The sequence below is a fragment of the Dermacentor variabilis genome, chromosome 10 (genome assembly GCF_050947875.1).
Source record: "Dermacentor variabilis isolate Ectoservices chromosome 10, ASM5094787v1, whole genome shotgun sequence".
NCBI lineage: Eukaryota > Metazoa > Arthropoda > Arachnida > Ixodida > Ixodidae > Dermacentor > Dermacentor variabilis.
In genome coordinates, this window is record NC_134577.1 from 23,826,464 (window position 1) to 23,845,153 (window position 18,690).

General features: G+C 48.2%; 1 protein-coding gene across 3 annotated transcripts in view; it reads right to left on the minus strand.

Moving 5' to 3' along the window:
* Window positions 1–18,690, minus strand: part of LOC142560139 (lactadherin-like) — a 124,635-nt gene that overhangs the window by 4,335 nt on the left and 101,610 nt on the right. For all 3 annotated transcript variants that reach the window (XM_075671990.1, XM_075671991.1, XM_075671989.1), the window contains 5 exons: window positions 17,230–17,385; window positions 16,952–17,096; window positions 10,006–10,053; window positions 5,235–5,477; window positions 4,092–4,391 (listed from right to left, as the gene is read on the minus strand). In XM_075671990.1, coding sequence (XP_075528105.1) covers window positions 4,129–4,391; window positions 5,235–5,477; window positions 10,006–10,053; window positions 16,952–17,096; window positions 17,230–17,385 — 855 coding nt within the window. In that variant the 3' untranslated portion in view covers window positions 4,092–4,128. The remainder of the gene's footprint in view (window positions 1–4,091; window positions 4,392–5,234; window positions 5,478–10,005; window positions 10,054–16,951; window positions 17,097–17,229; window positions 17,386–18,690) is intronic.

Genomic DNA, 18,690 nt, shown 5'->3' on the forward strand with positions numbered 1-18,690 from the left:
AGCTTCGTGCTCCGACCGACGCGCCACGAGATGTCACATGACCCGCCACGTCACCATGTGACGTAACAACCGTAAGGCACGGCTACGCACGCTCCTGACGTGCTTGGTTTTCGGTTTCGCGCTGAAAGTGAGTCGGAACTGTACGGGCCAGCATGCTGTAATCTAAATGAGGGCTTCTTATCAGTTTTAAAGGACGATTAGTTATGGGCTCGCCATTAGCTACAAACTTTCAATTGGCAATAAAACCCTACGTCGGCAATTAAATAGGCAATTAGCGAACCTTAGTCAATTAGTCGCTAAGTGACCCAGATTGTAGTTTTCTTTTGTCCGCTCTCATTGCGAATCTTATCCTGCAATAAGTATAATTGTGTCTCGAATCTCTTTAATAATTTTATGCGGTCGTTGCTGAAGCACTGCATAAACAGCGGCGGGCCGAGCTCTGATTCGCCGACAGATGCTGTACTTGGCACGACGGTCGGAGTCCGAGTTAGTTCGTTCCTTTGCGGACATAACTTTGCCCAATAAACAGCTTATTTTTATTCAGTTAATTTCTCTGTCGTCGCCTCGTTCTTACACCGCGTCAATATATTTCGTAGCATTCACTCCTAATAGCTCCCCTGTTTTTCGCATTCGATTTCCCCTACACCGCGTTGGTTCGCTGTCGGCCGCAGCCGGTACGACCACGGATTCTGGACGCAGTCCAAGTAACCTAGACATCCAGACGCGCCATGAAAAGTTCACCAGTGGAGCCCTAGACCGAGGGCGACTTAGCATGATGGCACCAAGGTAGTGCGTGTTTTCGCGACTCCACTTATTCCGCGAGAATGGCTGACAGAGGGGTCTTCGTGAACGAGACACTGGCGGCCTTGTCAGTGCAGTGTGCATACCCAGACGTTTCGGGATTTTCGTTTTCGCTCTCCCTATTACGCAAGCCGTCTTTCTTTTCCTTCCTTTTAGTCTGTTGACATTGTCGTCGCGGGAGTGCTAGCTTTAATGCGTCATCAGGTAATCACCTGAATGCACGCTAGAAAGCAATTACCTTTCGCAAATTGACTAGCAGACATCAAAAGGCGAATAAAAAAGACGAAAGAAGAGAGCTGGCCATGCTTGACGTATATATCATCGATGGTACGCAGCAAAACCTTCGAGGTTGGTATAAAATGCATTTTGTTTTTTCCCGTCCCACTTTCCGTGAAGGTTGGCTTTTTATCCTTGCCATTACGTTGCATATACTATAGTCCTCCTTTCCATCTCCCATTTTAAAGAGACTGCAACGAAACGAGAAAAATTAAAAAAAAAAGGATTTTTGAGCAGCAGCCTCGGCAATACACACATTCAACGTACCGCGGCTTCTTCGTTTCAAACGCGCGAGCATTTCTATGCCTATACCCAACGAGGAAACCCGTCCGCCCGCCGCGTAATCAGGCTCGAGAGTTACAATACACTTTCCACACACGCGCAGCTTTCTTTTGCGCGCGAACAAAGCGAAGAACTGCCAAAAAGAGGGAGAGGCGAGACCGGCTGGACGCGCGCGACACCGCCTCACGCACGGCCGCGTCCTTTCCGCGAGCCTCGCACGTATACGCGCCCGAACGCAACCTGCGTCAGCGCGCGTTCTGCGCCGCTGCACCTTCACAGAGTCACGCGTTCGCGGAATTGAGCGACAGGTAGGAGAGGCGGTGCCCGCCCTTTCCCCCTGCAACCCCCTCGCCCCCGGCGCCAAACCTCGGGGTTTGTGTGAGGGGGAAGGGAAGGGGAAGGTGTGTGTGTGGTCGCCTTTCCCCTCGCCCCACCCCGTCAAATACCCTCGCCCCCGGCGCCAAATCTCGGGGTTTGTGTGAGGGGGAAGGGAAGGGGTGTGCGTGGTCGCCCTCCCCCTCGCCCCCTGCGCTAGACCCCGGGCTCTGTGCGAGGGGCAAGTGAGGTGGAGGTTGGGGGAGGAGGATGTGGTATGGTCCTGGTGATTGATGTGGCATGGCCGGCAACGTGCTCTAGACGGACTACCGCAACGCGGCGCACGCGTCAAGATCGACTGGTTATCTTGTTTATTATTTGTTTATTTCTACCATACTGCGGGCTCAAGTAAGGGCCCAAGCAGAAGGAGCGTAGGTAGCGTGCAAAAAAAAAAAAATAAATGATGGATAGATAATTACAAAGGCAAACGCACAGTAAGATAGAACAATAATACAAGTCAACAAGACGTAGGACACCCAGCGCGAAACTAAGCAAATAAAAGTTACGAGAAAGAGCAATATTCTCAGCAATATTAAAGGAATTCTAGAAGAGTTGACTGTTGGGCTAGTTGGTCGTCCATATTTGAAGTAGTCCACTACTTCAACTCCCACTACTTCAAATATTAAAGGAGCACACAATTTATTCGTATATTTACATACTATGTTATATAAGAAGAACGCACAAAAAGAACAAACCAAATTTAACATCCTAACTGTTCAACGGCATCAATGCTGAATAGATGTGCTATAGGCAAATTGTTCCAGTCTGATATGGTGCGGGGAAAGAAGGGATACTTAAAAAGGTTAGTCCTCGTGAGATAAGGCGTTAAAGATTCAGCATGTCGATGCCTTGTACAGCATGCTACAAATGGTTTTAAAAAAGTGTCCTCCACCTCCGCTGAACGGGGGGGGGGGGGGGAAGGTGGGTGATGGGTCTGCATGACAAACTCAGTATGAAGACTCTATACTAATTTTATGTGCAAGCTTTACGTGGGAGCTGCACATGAGAACTATAATGAGCTGTCTATGAGAACTTCATATGGGCTCTACATGACGAGCCTTACACGAAGATTTGATATCGAAATTCTATATGAGCGCTATACTACATGAAAAGTCTATATGATGTCTATATTAAAGCTCTACACGAGCTCTGTGCGAGAGCTGCAGAGAACTTTGGGAGAACTATGTGAGAACTTTATCTCGTTCGCTTTCACAAATACCTACTCCTCCCTCATTGGAATGGCCAGAAGTGAAGAATGTGAAGTGCGTGGGGGCAAAGAGACGATTGCGCACCTTGTGCGTGATTGCTCCGTGTCGGTGCACGAAAAAAAAAACAGAAAAAGGAACAACAAGAGTTCTACACTATGCTCAACAAGCTTGACAATCGTTCTATTATTAAAAAGAAACAGAACTCTTGGGCCGCGGTCGTCCTTATCATAATCATAAATTCAACGGTATTTCGCACCAAAATAGGCGTAACGTTAAGAAACAGGAAGAGAGCGGCGTGGATCAGAAAGCAAACGAGGATAGCCGATATTCTAGTTGACATGAAGAGAAAGAGAAAGAAAATGGAGCTGGGCAGGCCATGTAATGCGCAGGGTAGATAATCGGTGGACAATTAGAGTTACAGAATGGGTACCAAGGGAAGGCAAGCGCAGTAGAGGACGGCAGAAAGCTAGGTGGGGTGAAGAAGTTTGCAGGAGCCAGTTCGAATCAGCTAGGGAAAAAAGGGGCGATCGTTGGGAGAGGCCTTCGTCCTGGGCAGTGTGGATAAAGACGGGCTGATGCTGATGATAACATTTTGTGTGATTTCTAACTATAACGCTAGCTACGGTGTCTAATCCTTTCGGATGCTAGAAGCGTGGGGAGTCTAAAACACCTCGAAGATAAGTGTCGGTACTTGTTCCACACACTGTGCCTCTGCCAGTACCCCCTTTCACCCAAGAGAAAATGATGAAGCTCATTAGGGCCTAGGACCAGACAGACCTCTAAATCCTGGCAGTCCAGAGAGCCCGCGAGTCAGGTTTGACCTGATGGTCCCCGAGTGGGCCAAGACAGGTGACGTTGAGTTTACTTGCGTCTATTTTGGACCGAACAAAGTTGTCTCACTCACTCACTCACTCACTCACTCACTCACTCACTCACTCACTCACTCACTCACTCACTCACTCACTCACTCACTCACTCACTCACTCACTCACTCACTCACTCACTCACTCACGCTCAATGCATGCTCAATGCATGCTGACAGTGCACGACAATGACAGCGACACGACGACAGTGACAATGCGCACTGACACGATGCATTTGTGAAATCAGCCGACGGAGAATACGGCCGGTCGCGTTCGCGTGACGCACCTCTATACAGCGGAGACTGTGGCGAGGCGACGCGTGGTCAGTAGGCCATGACCTCGCAGAGGACTGCGGCGTAGAGACGGCCCTTGCGGTTGGGCACGCCGCTGGCCTTGAGGTAGACGTAGCGGCCCTGCATGTCGTCGGGGCACTCGAAGTGCAGCCGGCGGCGAGACAGCGCCCCGTGCAAGCGGGACACCGAGGCGCACTTGTAGGCGTTGGGGATCTCCTCCAGTCGCGGCCGGTCCACCACGTACGCCGTCAGCTTGTCCAGGTTGGACATCTCGTGGTGAAGCTTGCTGCGCTCTGCGCACGGGAGGAGACGAGCGCGCGAATCGCATCACTTTATTTTTCCTTAAAGACCCCTTTTGGAGTGTTAAATAATGGGTGGGGTTTACAAGATGCCGGCGTTTACAGCAGTCGAAAAATGTTGATGGGCAGGTTGTGGTAGCGACATATCGTCACAAATGTGTGCGACGAGTTCGAATCTGAATCACTTTTTCATTTTTTTTTCGTAGGTTTCTTCCCAATAGTGTTTACGTGATTATGTTTATGCAACTGTTTCGTCCTGGATGTCCGCGTTGTGCTTAATGTTACTAACGCGAACAAATTATCTATCTATCTATCTATCTATCTATCTATCTATCTATCTATCTATCTATCTATCTATCTATCTATCTATCTATCTATCTATCTATCTATCTATCTATCTATCTATCTATCTATCTATCTATCTATCTATCTATCTATCTATCTATCTATCTATCTATCTATCTATCTATCTATCTATCTATCTATCTATCTATCTATCTATCTATCTATCTATCTATCTATCTATCTATCTATCTATCTATCTATCTATCTATCTATCTATCTATCTATCTATCTATCTATCTATCTATCTATCTATCTATCTATCTATCTATCTATCTATCTATCTATCTATCTATCTATCTATCTATCTATCTATCTATCTATCTATCTATCTATCTATCTATCTATCTATCTATCTATCTATCTATCTATCTATCTATCTATCTATCTATCTACTGAAGTAGCAGCACACGCAAACGTGTCCTACCACTGTCTACGGTTCCGTAACGGGTCCCCCACGACGACGCCCGCGCCTCAGTGTTGAAGCCCACTAACCGTGCTGGTGCCTGGCCTGCCAGGTGAGCACCACCAGCCCGCGCACCCGCTGCCTCTTGGCCAGGTCGACCATCCACACGGGCTGGTCGACGAAGTAGTTGTCCAGGATGGCGCAGCTTCGCGGAGGCTGCGAAGTGCTCGCGTCGCCGTCCACGGCGAACGACGAGTGGCCGTCGGTCCACTGGGCGAACGCGTACCGACGGTCGTTCACCCATGTCTCGCGACGGTACGCCAGGTTCTCGGCTGCGGGGAGGGTGGTGGGAGGTAAGGGGGAGGGTGTCCAAATTTAGCACATTTAATTTACTAGTGCATATACTCTAGAGGGTGCCTGGCAGAAAATAAAAGGCTGTCCAGACTCTATTAACAAGGTACATGCAGAAAGAGAGGTACCACTCGATTGCGAGAAGTGTAATGTCATCATTACTCTGGATCATATGCTCTGCAGTGTCCTGTGTCTTTCACAGACTGTGACAAGGAAAGAGAGTGGTGGCGACGAGTCCTTCACGGCGGAGTTCTTTTAGATCAACTAGAGGCCGTCCTGAAGGCCCATGATAGGGCGGTAAGGTTAAACCTTACTGTCCAGATGTGGGAGCCGCCTGCGTCAACCTGAGGGTTGATCTTCAGGACGTGAATAAAGTTCATCATGCCATACCATACTATGTCGCAGCAGCTTGACGAAGGCCCAAGGTCAATCACACAGCAGCAAATGCATACACATTACAGCACGTAGAGCCTATGCAAATTCTACAAAACTACTTACAAGGAGACGGACATCAACAGATAAAAAAAAGAGATCTTATATTTGTCCGCAACACTTTACCAAGAATACTACAGCGAATTTCACTCACTCAATCACAAACACAAACATTCATCTTTCAGAAAGCAACTTAGATATCATTAGGCCACCTATAACATTCATCGCCACCTGCGCAAAGATTCATAATTCATAGTCAGATCGCATTTACCAGACAGTAGTCTACAAGGTCCGCTGGGCTAAAAGCCGTGAGAACGGCTTGATAGGGCGCACGTGACCATTACACCACAGCAGCCGCACAATGTGCATATGTTTGGATAAGGACGCACCCTGACAGAGGCAAAATAAAAAAAAATTAAGTAAATTAAGGTATATAATGCATATTACTCATCAGTACCACAATTACGCCTCAAATGTAGCAAAGGAAAGAAAAAAATGCTAACCGAGCAGTTACTATCATCCATATCGTATACATATACTCATTGCCTGAGCACAACGGAACGAAAGTATGACCGTAACTGCTTTATACTCCCACCGGCGATATTTTCGTATATGTTTAGTGTTACCCACTGTTATATGCAGAGATTTAGCATACAACAACAGTGGGTCCTCTCCATTTAGAAATGTCAAGGAAAGGCAGACAGAACTTCGGATCCGAAAACCACTTACGATGTACTTAAGAAGCGGTATCTCAAACGTAGTCAATGCATGGCGTCTACGAATTACCGACCAGGGTTCTTTCAAGCGCTCCGCAAAGGTCAAATGTTCGACAATCTCTGCATTCAATGGACGAAAGGAACATCAACGATACAGCTCAAGACGAGTATCAAGACACACAGCCACAGTTTTGTCGATGGATTGCAAGAAATGAACCTCGCTTTCACGATACGAAGCCCTTGCTATACGAGCTCAGCCACATATGAGTTGACCTTTATGTACTTTCTGAAGAGACGTCATCGTTTCAGCAACGATTCGAACATGTTTTAGTGCCGCGCAGTTACACAACACATCGCCGCATGCGTTGTGGCTCTCATAAACAACAACAACAACAACAACAACAACAACAACAACAACAACAACAACAACAACAACAAGACGAAAGGAAGTTGTACGCTGTGCTCGACACACGTGACACGCGGTTCGGCGTCAGCGGAAATCTCGTGGGAAGTGATCGATCCGTCAGTCGGCACTTTGGTGCCTGTCGTTCCGAAAAGAAATGCGTAATCGATTAAACGCCGCCCGATAGTCTACCTAGGCGCCGCCGAAGTACGTTATGGATTGCCGTGTAAGACCGATTGTCGAGCCAGCTCGGCTATATTCACGTCAGCCTTGCTTCGCATAGATCCTTTAGGCAAGAACGATACAGTAACGCAAGAAGACACCACAAGAACTATGTCGAGGGTCAATGTAGTGCGTATAAACGAGAGACAAGATTGTTGTTAGAAAAAGAAAGGTTGCGCAGACACCACGGTTACTCGATCAAGTGGAAGCCAAGAGCTAAAAAAAAAAAAAATTACATTATCGGGTCTGACGTGCCAAAACCACTTTCTGATTATGAGGCACGCCGTAGTGGAGGACTCCGGAAATTATAACCACCTGGGGTTCTTTAACGTGCGCCTAAATCTAAGTACACGGGTGTTTTCGCATTTCGCCCCCATAGAAATGCGGCCGCCGTGGCCGGAAATTATAACCACCTGGGGTTCTTTAACGTGCGCCTAAATCTAAGTACACGGGTGTTTTCGCATTTCGCCCCCATAGAAATGCGGCCGCCGTGGCCGAGATTCGATCCCGCGACCTCATGCTCAGCAGCCCAACACCATAGCCACTGAGCAACCACGGTGGGTGCCAAGAGCTAACGATTAGAAAAGAGAGGTGCACGCGGGGAGAAACCGGATAACAAAAGTCCGTGGTAAGGCATCAAAAATGAAGGGAACACAGGTTTAGATACATTATAAGGCTTTGGTGATGTTTTAAATAGCATTAATCTGTGATATCATCTGTGATAACCTATGATAACCGATGATTTGATCTGAGCAACCAAAGCAGAGGCGACTTGCTGGAAGCGGTCTGCCGGTGGCTATGTTCATCGATGTGACAGGACGCTACACGCAAGTATCATTGTGATATTGCACATTAAACCATTCGGTGAATTATCAGGGCCCTTTTGGTGTTTATTTTGCACCAGGCTCCAAACGCGCGCACGCACGCGCGCACGCACGCACGCACGCACGCACAAACAAACAAACAAACAAACAAACAAACAAACAAACAAACAAACAAACAAACAAACAAACAAACAAACGAACGAACGTGCACTGTTTTCACATCTTGCTGAAGATTTCGTTCGCATGCATTTGGGCCGACGGGTATTACTTAAAGCTGGCTTCCCCACTCACAAACATATACTGCAGTGAAGCACGCTTGCAGTTTGCTCATCGGGAGCTGAGCGCCGTGCGTGCTTTGTTGCAATAATTTAGAGCGGCACTCTGAACAGCTGTAACGCCGGCCAGTCCCAACCAGAGGAGCGATCAGTTCGGGAAACCGAATCTATGCGATCGTTTGTGTCACCCTTCCTTTTCTATTATTTGTGCCCCTCTTTCTTCGAAAACATTCACAGCGCAGACATTTCATCTCCGCGAAGCTTCAGACGATATTTTTAGCAGCCTTGCCTGAATTGTCTATTCACTCGAGCCTGAAATCGTACGTAGACAAAAACGCAGCGTTCGGCGCGGCAACGAAATGTGCGCCTGAGCAAGCGACGCGCGCCTGAGCCTTAGAAACAGCTCGTTTCTAAGGCAACACCGCATTCACTAGAGGCGCTTTTGTACCGCTTTGAAGCATCGTACTCGTGGCTCTGTGGTAGCGTCTCCGTCTTACACTCCGGAGACCCTGGTCCGATTCCCACCCAGCCAATCTTGCAAGAGTTGAGCCAAAGCCACCTAGAAACAAGCGCAGCTGCTTATATACCGCCACGACGCGGCGAGCGACGGCGCGAGTTGGAGCCCCGTTTCTCCTCTGTCGTGACGTCACGGTGTCACGTGGTATTGAAGGCGACACCGCCGCGCCTGAGGAGCTGGGTTGAGCTCTAGTAATATGCTTCGCATAAAAGCAATAGGCCAGAATTCAGCGCGGCCAACTCTCAAAGTATGCGGCAACCTACTTGGATTGTGGTGATAGTGACATCTCGACAACTGCGCATGAGTGTGTCACGGGCGTCCTTGGACACTCTAATTTATCGAAGAGACGTTTCTATACCTCGTATGTTTATTTTTTTTTCGATTTGGTGTACACTGTGACACGATCGTGCACGCTCAACGCACCTCTACGTTTCTGTTCGATAGCTCTAAAGTGGCTGAAGTCCGTCTATAACGCCATAACAATGCGCGACCGCTGGTGAGTTCAAACCTCCGTCTTTCAGTCCATCGGCCAATATATCCATTAGGCCACAATAAGCACGCACCCTTATCTGTCGTGCCAGAGTCGCTCATCGAAACGTCTGGCACGTGCGTCGCGTGCCCATGTTTCTCGCATTATTTCTTCGTAACACCTAGCGTTTTGAGACGCTGGGTTAGGCTTCACTGGCCTTCGGCATCGGCCCACATCTTTTCGTCAGACGGTTGCCTACAACATATGCGAGAAGTTCGCCTATTATGCTACCGCATTAAAAAGACGAAAGGTCTTCGCCTCTCAACTTCCCAGTTTTCTCTGCACTGTACAAGACGAACGAGAGCTCGAGGTACGGCAATAAAGTGTCGTGAAATATGCCGTCGGATTCTCGACAGTGTCCCGCATAGTGATGAAACAGCTTTCAAAGCGGCAACGAGCCATTTTGATACAGGCCGAAACATAGAAAGTTAATACGCGTTTGTTGTACGCACTTGGCTAATGCATCGTGGGGTGCCGTTAAGAAGCCCTCGAAACAGCCAAACCTAGTTAGAACATTATTGCATCCATTGCTGTTTTTTCTACGTCTTGCCTCAGTTGTAAAAAAAACATGGTAGTGTGAACTTTACGTACTGCATTCAGAGTCCTCACGAACCCTCAGGAATCCAGGACCGCAGTCTCCTGTGGAGAAAGGTGAAAATGAAGTGATAAGCTCGCAAAAGAGAAAGTGAGAAAAAGAAAACAGAAAAAGCAGTACCATCTCGTCTGAAACAGGTGAGACGTGTTAATGTTATATGCAATAATACATTGTTTTCGAGTTCAAGTTAAAAGATGCTGCAGCATTCAAGACCAGGGTTGCTCTTACCAAGCAGCAATGATTAGGCAGCGCGATTGCATTGCCGGGTTGCTGGCATGAACGCTGCGTGGTGACAGGTGTACGAGTACAAAACGCAAACTGCTGAAAGCCCCACTCCGCCACAGAGATACCTATTGATGGTGCAAACACGATGTACTACTTTTTTGAATTGCGACCACGATAGGGCTGATCGTTGCACAACGGGCAACAAAACTCTGACATACACACATAGATATAGTTTGCAGTGATGGCTACGGAAGGAATGCTTCGAGAAGTTGTGCGTAGGAGTTGCAGCCATGGCTGCAGTCGCGCTACGTTTACGTATAGAGGCATCGTTAGCACTTGAATTATTGCAGCTGCTACTCGCGCCGCGTGGAGCGTCAACGCTGCGAAGCATCCAAGTCGTGCGTTCTGCACCCTTCTTGATAGTGAGGCATGCCGAAAGAATAGAACGAGGTGTTCACACATTCACCGTTATGAGAAAGCGACACGTAATAACACTAGAGAACTGCTTTCGTCCGCACATGGCTTCGTCCCCACAATCGCGGGATTCAACATCCTGAAGAGCACATAGGCTATGATATAAGCCTGGTGGAGGACTCCGGTTTAATTACAACCACCTAGGAGTCCTTCAAGTGGATGCGAATTTAGCGCACGGAAGTTGTCGCATTTCGTCCCCATCGAAACGCGGGGACCCTCCAGTAGCCGAGCACCGTAGCCCCTGCGTCACAGCGGCGGATAACGCTGCTTCTCGAACGCACAGGCGTCAACGCTGCGTTCGCCACCGTTTTTACATCTTTGATTGGCTGAGCTGACTTAGGCCGACTGACAGCTAGTTTGCCTCATCAGAATATATCCCAAGTAGCGCTGTGGCCTTGCCAACAACCTCGCCGAAACATCGCGGTCGCGTTTGACCGTTGAAAAACGCCCGCGCAGACAATCGATGCCGACGGACGTATAAAGTAAGTAAGGTGGCGCCATCCGGTTGCAGCTCAGCGAACCGTCAACTAGATCGATCGAAGGCGGGCTTCGACGCGGATCTTACGAGTTGACTTAGCACGAGCGCAAATGTATTTCTTGTGTCACGAGTCGTTTACTATGACCTTACTGGTCACTGCCGTTCCAAGCGACGATTTCCAGCCGTACGCCTGCAGGATCTACGATTAGCAATGCCCAACAACATCATTCCCTGCAAATGACGCTCGAGGTAGCCGAGGCCGGGTCGATCAAATGTAGCTAGTCTATAGTTCCACGCACTCTTTCGTGTGTACTATGACATCGAGATGCCTACATTTAATATTTATTTTGCTCGGCGAGGCAGGCAAGGAAAACGAGACTGACTGAGTGGAGGGTCAATCCGAGACAACAACTGAAAATTTCCAGATTGTCCTTTACGAGTTATCACGCCTTCTAACGGAAAGAGACGTCCGGTTGTGTTTGCGTGACAGTCGGAGCGGGAAGCAACCGTTTCCTAACTGCGATCATTACTCACGCGAAACACGACTGCCACGTGCGGCCGTGGTCTGGAACCACGCGCGGCGGAAGCGAATTAATTTTTTACGCAGTAGCGTCGGTGCGGCAAATCGATGCGCCCCAAGCGACACGAGCGAGGATCGTCGAACTTGCGCGGAAATGAACATCCACGCAGCGAAGCTTCCGAACGGGACCCGGACTATCCCGTCGACAAGCGGGAGGTCGCCACTGACAACCACGCGTATAGCTTCCCTCGCTGACGGTGGGTGGTGCAGCAGTGCAACTGACGCACATGTGGCGTTATAGCGGTGGAAATGGTCAAGCTGGTCGAGCTGATTTTCTTCGTCTTCTGTTCTTTTCCTTTTCTTTAACATGGCGCAATCGATGACGAATCGATGACGTAAGATGAAGGACGAAAGAGAGACGAAAAGCGTGAACGTGCTCGGTGTCAAGGGCCCACTGAAGAAGGAGATAGAGTAACAAAGCTTTGTTTGAACGGTTTCTTGTCCGAGCCGGGCCGCTATCGGAGTGGCTATCCGAATGCGGTCGAGTCCAGTAAAGCATATCGGCAAATCTGTTGATAATCTTTATACCTGCCACCGGCCGTTGCGCGTTGTGTCGCGTGTGCCCAGGTAGCACAAAAGAGATACATAACGTTTTCGTAGCGTTTATCCAAGACGATAAAAACGGGTTAAAGAAGACACGAATGAGAGAACTTCGGCGGGAAAACGTCGTATATCTCTGCTAATGTCCGGCTTAATTACTTTCTTGAGACGATCTAGAACAGGTCTGCAAGACGTATTCGAAAAGCTGGTCTAGAAATAGGATTGGGAAAGACACAAGTAATCCCTTTGCCAAAACTATTCGTAACCAATTTCTAAACGTTTTTAGGACGTTATCAAAAAGCTGGTCTAGAAGCGGTCTTGAAAGGTTTACGATCATCTGAAGCTAATTTTCGCGGGTGACGGGCGCGATCAGATATCGTTGTTCAAAACACGCGTTTAGTTTCGTCTCACGCGACTGGCCTATGCCGCGCAGACGTCGTCAGCCGCACCCGTTGGCACGGCCTAGGCCAATCGCGTGAGGTGAAACTGATCGGGCGTTTCGAAAAACGACCTCCAATCGCGCCCCAGATGAGTAGAAGCGTCCGTGTTGACTGTAAGAGCCATGGCGCAGTGCCAAGCACTGTTCCCCGCATGGCCGGCGCATCGTCTACCAAGTCGCACGAAAATGAGCCTCTTAGGAATAATAAATCCTTAATACCGCCTTTAGTAAGCTACGATGCTTACAACCACAATGGGAATGACATCCTGCAAAGAACAAATGGCCACGTCTTGGCAGGTGGCCAGACCAAGCCCTTCATGCCAAGAGTGCATGAAATGAGAACATTGTGACAAAGCAAAAACACTTTATTAAAATGTAATGCTTATGCAAGGTTCGAACAAACTGTGTGAGAAATGCAAATAGAAATAAAAGTACATCAACAATGACAAAAGTCGCAGAAAGGATTCGTAATGAACTCGAAAGTGAACATTCACTAGCACATAAACAAAATTCCAAGTACACATACAAAAATGAACAGAAAAACCTGGAGCGTACTAAAGTGTCTAATTTATCATAGTAAAGTGCGCGTGCTATTAGATGGACTAGAGTTATGCAGAAGTGACATCGGAGCGAATGGAAGAAGTAGACTGAAAAATGCAAGAGTATGAATTGGATGGCAACTGCCTCCAAGCAATGTTACCAATCATCTAGATGCTTGAAAAGAGCACAAAAAGAAATACCACCGCATACCATCATAAAACAATCCTGTGACAGAAATAAAAAAATTGGGAACAATGCAAAATTGGAAATATTGCCTTTAGGATATATCAAAGAAGGTAACGGCGAGAAAAAATAACCATACAACAAAAAAGCAATAAAGTGAAATTAGTACAGAATACTTAAACGGGGGATTCAGTGTAACAAGTGAACACTACTGTAGTACAGCGAACGATGAGACAGTAATGCTGCATCTTGCCACTCCAGAACGTGAGAAATGAATATGCAAGCCTCATATTAGAAACTTACATAAACATGGGAATAAACTGGAATGCACTGGAAGCTGCATTTGTGTAACAAAGGAAGCAATGGTCATAATAAATAGTAAGTGTTTTATCTAAAAAGCCCTTTACAAGAGGCAAAGTTGTACCTCTCTGGCAAAAATAAAGTTGCAACGAATAATTTGCAAACCAGCAAATACATTAATTAGCACACTGACATGTCACACTTTGCGCACATCTCCAGTCTCCTAAAGTAAAGAAAAGCACTCTGAATGAGAAAAACGTTTAACACGTGTAGCCCAGAGCAAATTCTTTGCCAGTTCACTCACACTTTCACATCCAAAAACATTTGCCACAAAGTCCAGGCACAGTTCCACTGATGTTTACCAATTCACGCCCACTTTCACGTCCAAAAATATTTGGCACACAGTCCAGGCAGAGCTTCATAGATAAACAGCTTGAGAGCACCCTACTGATTATTGTGCAGTCCCGCTGCTGGAAATAGAACTGCCGCACATGCTGGTAGTGGTTTCAATCTAGACACACTTGCTGCCCTGGACAGGTATGTTCAGATATCTGCACTGGTGCTCTATTTTGTCGAAGTAGACACATTGATGCACTACGCTGGTAATTGAAATGTTTTGAATGCACAAGTATTGGCTTCACCAGAAAGGCTTGCCCACATATACCACCACTGGCATATATATGCACTTGCTCTTCACTCAGTAGCATTGAACTTAAAGTGTTCCCTATGTGGGAGCCATGTGTAAAACCGGTGTCACACGACCACTCTCGATCGCGATCAAGCCCGATCCGGATCGAAATTATCGATGCGACTGGCTCACTCTCGTAGCTTGCGCAGAGGAGCCATCACGACCGAGAAATTCGATTTGTAACGGACTGGATAGCGGCTAAAAGAGTACCGTGTGAAACCGGTATCAAATAATGCACAGACGTACGCTAGGAAAATGTGTTGCACAAGGACAAAGAACTGCGACATGCCCTGTTGTGCGAATCGCGCGAACAGAACACATGTATATATATACTAAAAAAAAAACTGCGAGAGCGCTTCGCGAACTCCATGCGCACACTTGGCACCCGCACGAACTCGGCAGGCCGCCGTAAAGCGTGAAGGGCGCACAGCGTACATTCCGACACATGTCCCAAACTGCAAACAATCGTACTACCTAAAGCATACAAGTTATTTTATACCAAGGGCATACTCGACTCACGTATGCAGTATGCACAAGCGAGTTATGCAGCGTACATGCTGTATCCATTCGCCAAATAGTAAAATTGATAACAAGCACAAAGCTACAAGGGACTCAATATATTACTACCATTTGAGGCGTCAAATAAAATCGAATTTGGCCGTTTCATATATTGGACACAATATATGGACACATGTGGTACACGGTAATACCATCTATTACCCATCACGTGGGTAAAGGGGGCGAAAACAAAATCGAGAACCTGAAGCGCAAACGATGAAAGCACGGTATGGTGCATGCAAAATTCTGTCAGTGCGCTGTAGCGCGAGGGAAGAAAATAGGGTGAGCACTTGACCTCACCTTTTGGGATACCGCACTAGTAGTGAATCATTAAAAAGAAGCCTGTTTGAACCAGTTCCCTTGTCTGCAACACTCTTGCTAAACGGGAGACTAAAATACCACGATGATGGCTCTATTGCGGAGATCGGCAAGGTGCGCACAGACAGAAATTTTGCCGCCTTTCTTCGCATTCTGCAAAATGCTTTCTTGTTAGGATCACGCATAGCGGCCGATCCCGACGCTAGGGACACACAGGCACGATTTCGTCCCTCTAACTTTCGTCCTTATACTGCCCTTAACACCTTAATTACAGCGTCAGTGAAAAGGCGCCTCACATAACATGACAATGAACTTGAGGAGCTGATTAGTGCCGTCCACTCCGCGCCCTCCAATTGAAAACACTACTGATTTCCAAATTAAACTACACAAACAGATCGCACAACCCAAACTAATCACAGAACGTCGTTTTCTTGACGGCAAAACCCTGCAACACTTACATGACAAAGGGCAGCGGCAGCACATTAAGAACAGCCGCTATCATACCACAGCGCAATGCAAGTGCGATAACGTTATTATGCCCGGCTCAAACAGATCGCACAACCCAAACTAATCACAGAATGTCGTTTTCTTGACAGCAAAGCACTGCAACACTTACATGACAAAGGGCAGCGGCAGCACATTCAGAACAGTCGCAAACAGACCATAGTGCCATGCGAGTGCGATAACGTAACTATGCCCGGCTTCACGAATAACGTGGCCGCCTTGATCACATAACAATTGAAAACACTACTGATTTCCAAATTAAAACCACACAAACATATCGCACAACCCAAACTGATCACAGAATATCGTTTTCTTGACAGCAAAACACTGCAACACTTACATAGCAAAGGGCAGCGGCAGCACGTTCAGAACAGCCGCAAACACACCACAGCGCAATGCGAGTGCGGTGACGTGACGACGCCATGACGACGCGACTATGCCCCGGCTCGCCCGGCTGCCCGGCATCACGTGGCCACCTTGGTCACATGATTTGACGACGGTATCGCCACCTTGCGCAAGGTTGGATCGCGTTGATGGGTTGTTGAATATTGTAGAAGCCGCTAAAGAGGCTGACGCGCCGTGGCGTGGCGGTGGCGTTTTGAGTCGTTTGCAAAACGTATTCACCCCTCGTTTTTAAGCTGTCTGGCTTCCAACGTTATCAAAACGTATTCACCCCTCGTTTTTAAGCTATCTTGTTTGGAACGTCTTTGATGCGTCGATTTTGGTCAAAAATCCGTTTCAGACGTTGAATCCCTTAATACGACGTTTTCAAGACTTTGTGTGCTACCTGGGTGGGTCGGGCGGTGCAGCAACTGTGTACAGCTGAAGCACTTCGTTCACATCCTCGCAGCGGAACCATCCAGCCCTCCCGTGGTGTTCGGTAAGGAAGTTGAGATGACGGAACGAGTTGGGAATGTGAGGGAAAGACAGTGTTTCCAGCAACTATGGAGCGTCTCGTGGTGCTTCCCACATGCCTGACACGCCGGTTTTATTCGCCGCTTCCAAATACGGTGTTTCATATGGGCGTATGGTGCGTCAGTGCCTAGCACAAAGGAAACATAAACCAACTGGCCCAACAGCTTACTATTCTACAAAGGAACGAACAGCGGTCTCACCCCTGTGCGGGCACCCGATAACGGCGGCCCTCAGCGCGATCCTCCTCTTCCACGAGGTTGGCTGGAAGCGAACGAAGCGCGCCACGAACGGCTGGTTCAGGTAGTGACGTCGCTCGGTGTCGCGGTCCATGTTGCCCCCGAACACCTGCAAAGGGGGTGCCCGATAGGCCATGCTCGTGAACACGCCGCGCGGGGGAAGGGGGAGGGGCGGGTGAAGGCGTTGCTACGACATTGCTACACAGCACAGAGCGTGGCAGAAGAAGAGAAGGCGGACCGGCCTTGGGATCCAGGTGGTTGTCGTCCTTGTAGTGGTGCCACCGGAGGCTGTCGTTGGAGTAGGAGAGCAGGTACGCCGTGGTCCAGTGCTTGCGCCGGGCATCGCCGCGGCCCCTGGTGGCCACACCGGTCACTCGGGTCGCTGGCCCCAGGTCCACCTTAAATCGAGGATCAAGGGTCGCGGATCGTCAGCGATATCAAATTTAATCAAATTCCGACGCTTTACGTGCCAAAACAACGATATAATCAGGCACACTATTGTGTGTGTCGGGGGGGGGGGGGGGGTGACTCCGGATTAATTGCATTCCGCCCCCACTGTAACGAGGCGGTATCGAAGCCGCCAACTCTAGCTTGGCAACGCAACGCCATAGCAACTATAGCTGCAGCGGCACGTGATCAGCGGTATCACCTGTTCTCCTAGGTGCATTGTCCCACGCCAACAGACACGAATTGATGCATTTAGCGAGATGAGATTTACAGGAGATGCAACTGTTAAAAGAGACAGCTTATCATATTGAGACGATTACTTAGGAATGTGAATGGAAACATCGCTTCCTCGTGCGTGGTACTAAGCGGTTCCAGAGTTTTAGCAACTGTCGTGCGGAAACGTCTCGCTTCAAAGCAATGAGCAATGACACGCTATGGCTGGGAATATGAATAAACAGTTACATTTCACATTGGTCACTCCTGTAGGTGACGCACCTTGCGTAAGTGTCGCGTGTGCGGAGTATGTCAGAGTCACCTCTTTCATATATTGTCACCTTTGAACACCTCTCCCCCTTTCCTCCCTTCCAAGTGTGCGAACCTTGCATTTTTGCTGATTGCATGCAATGAGCCTGCCCCAACCGGGTACAGAAACATACTCTTCTTCATTTACAAACCCGATTACTTGTTTTACACATCAGTCATTAAAGGTGACACATCAGCTCTAGGAATAGCCTGTAGCCTACTGTGCTTACATCTCTAAGCGTTGAGTTCTGGCGTGGTTGGTACGACATAACTTTGAAGTGTTCAGAGCAGATACTTAAAAAAATTACACGCGGAATCTCCTCTTGGATTTCTAAATGATGCGTAAGCATTCGCTATGCTAATCACCTGCCTGTTTCGTCGTCATATGCTGCCGTGTTTGGCATACTTGCGAGAAACACCGCGAACGAATCGTGAAACGAAGAAGCGCGGTTGCAACATCGAAATGCTCACTGAGGCCCGCATGAGACGACGTTGGTGAGGCGAGTAGCAATGTTCACTCATGTTATATGATGGTGCGTTTGGATGCTGCTACTGATTCGTGGAAGTTGAATACTGGCCGACGCGTGCTGTAGTACGTGACGTGATGAATAGTGTCACGCTTGCTAGACCTCGCACTAGACGTGGTCGACGACACTGCCTCCTCTCGATGCGAACCATTATCAACCGTGGTCAACCGTACTCCGGCGGTGGCTGCGTATGGCGTGGCTGCGTAC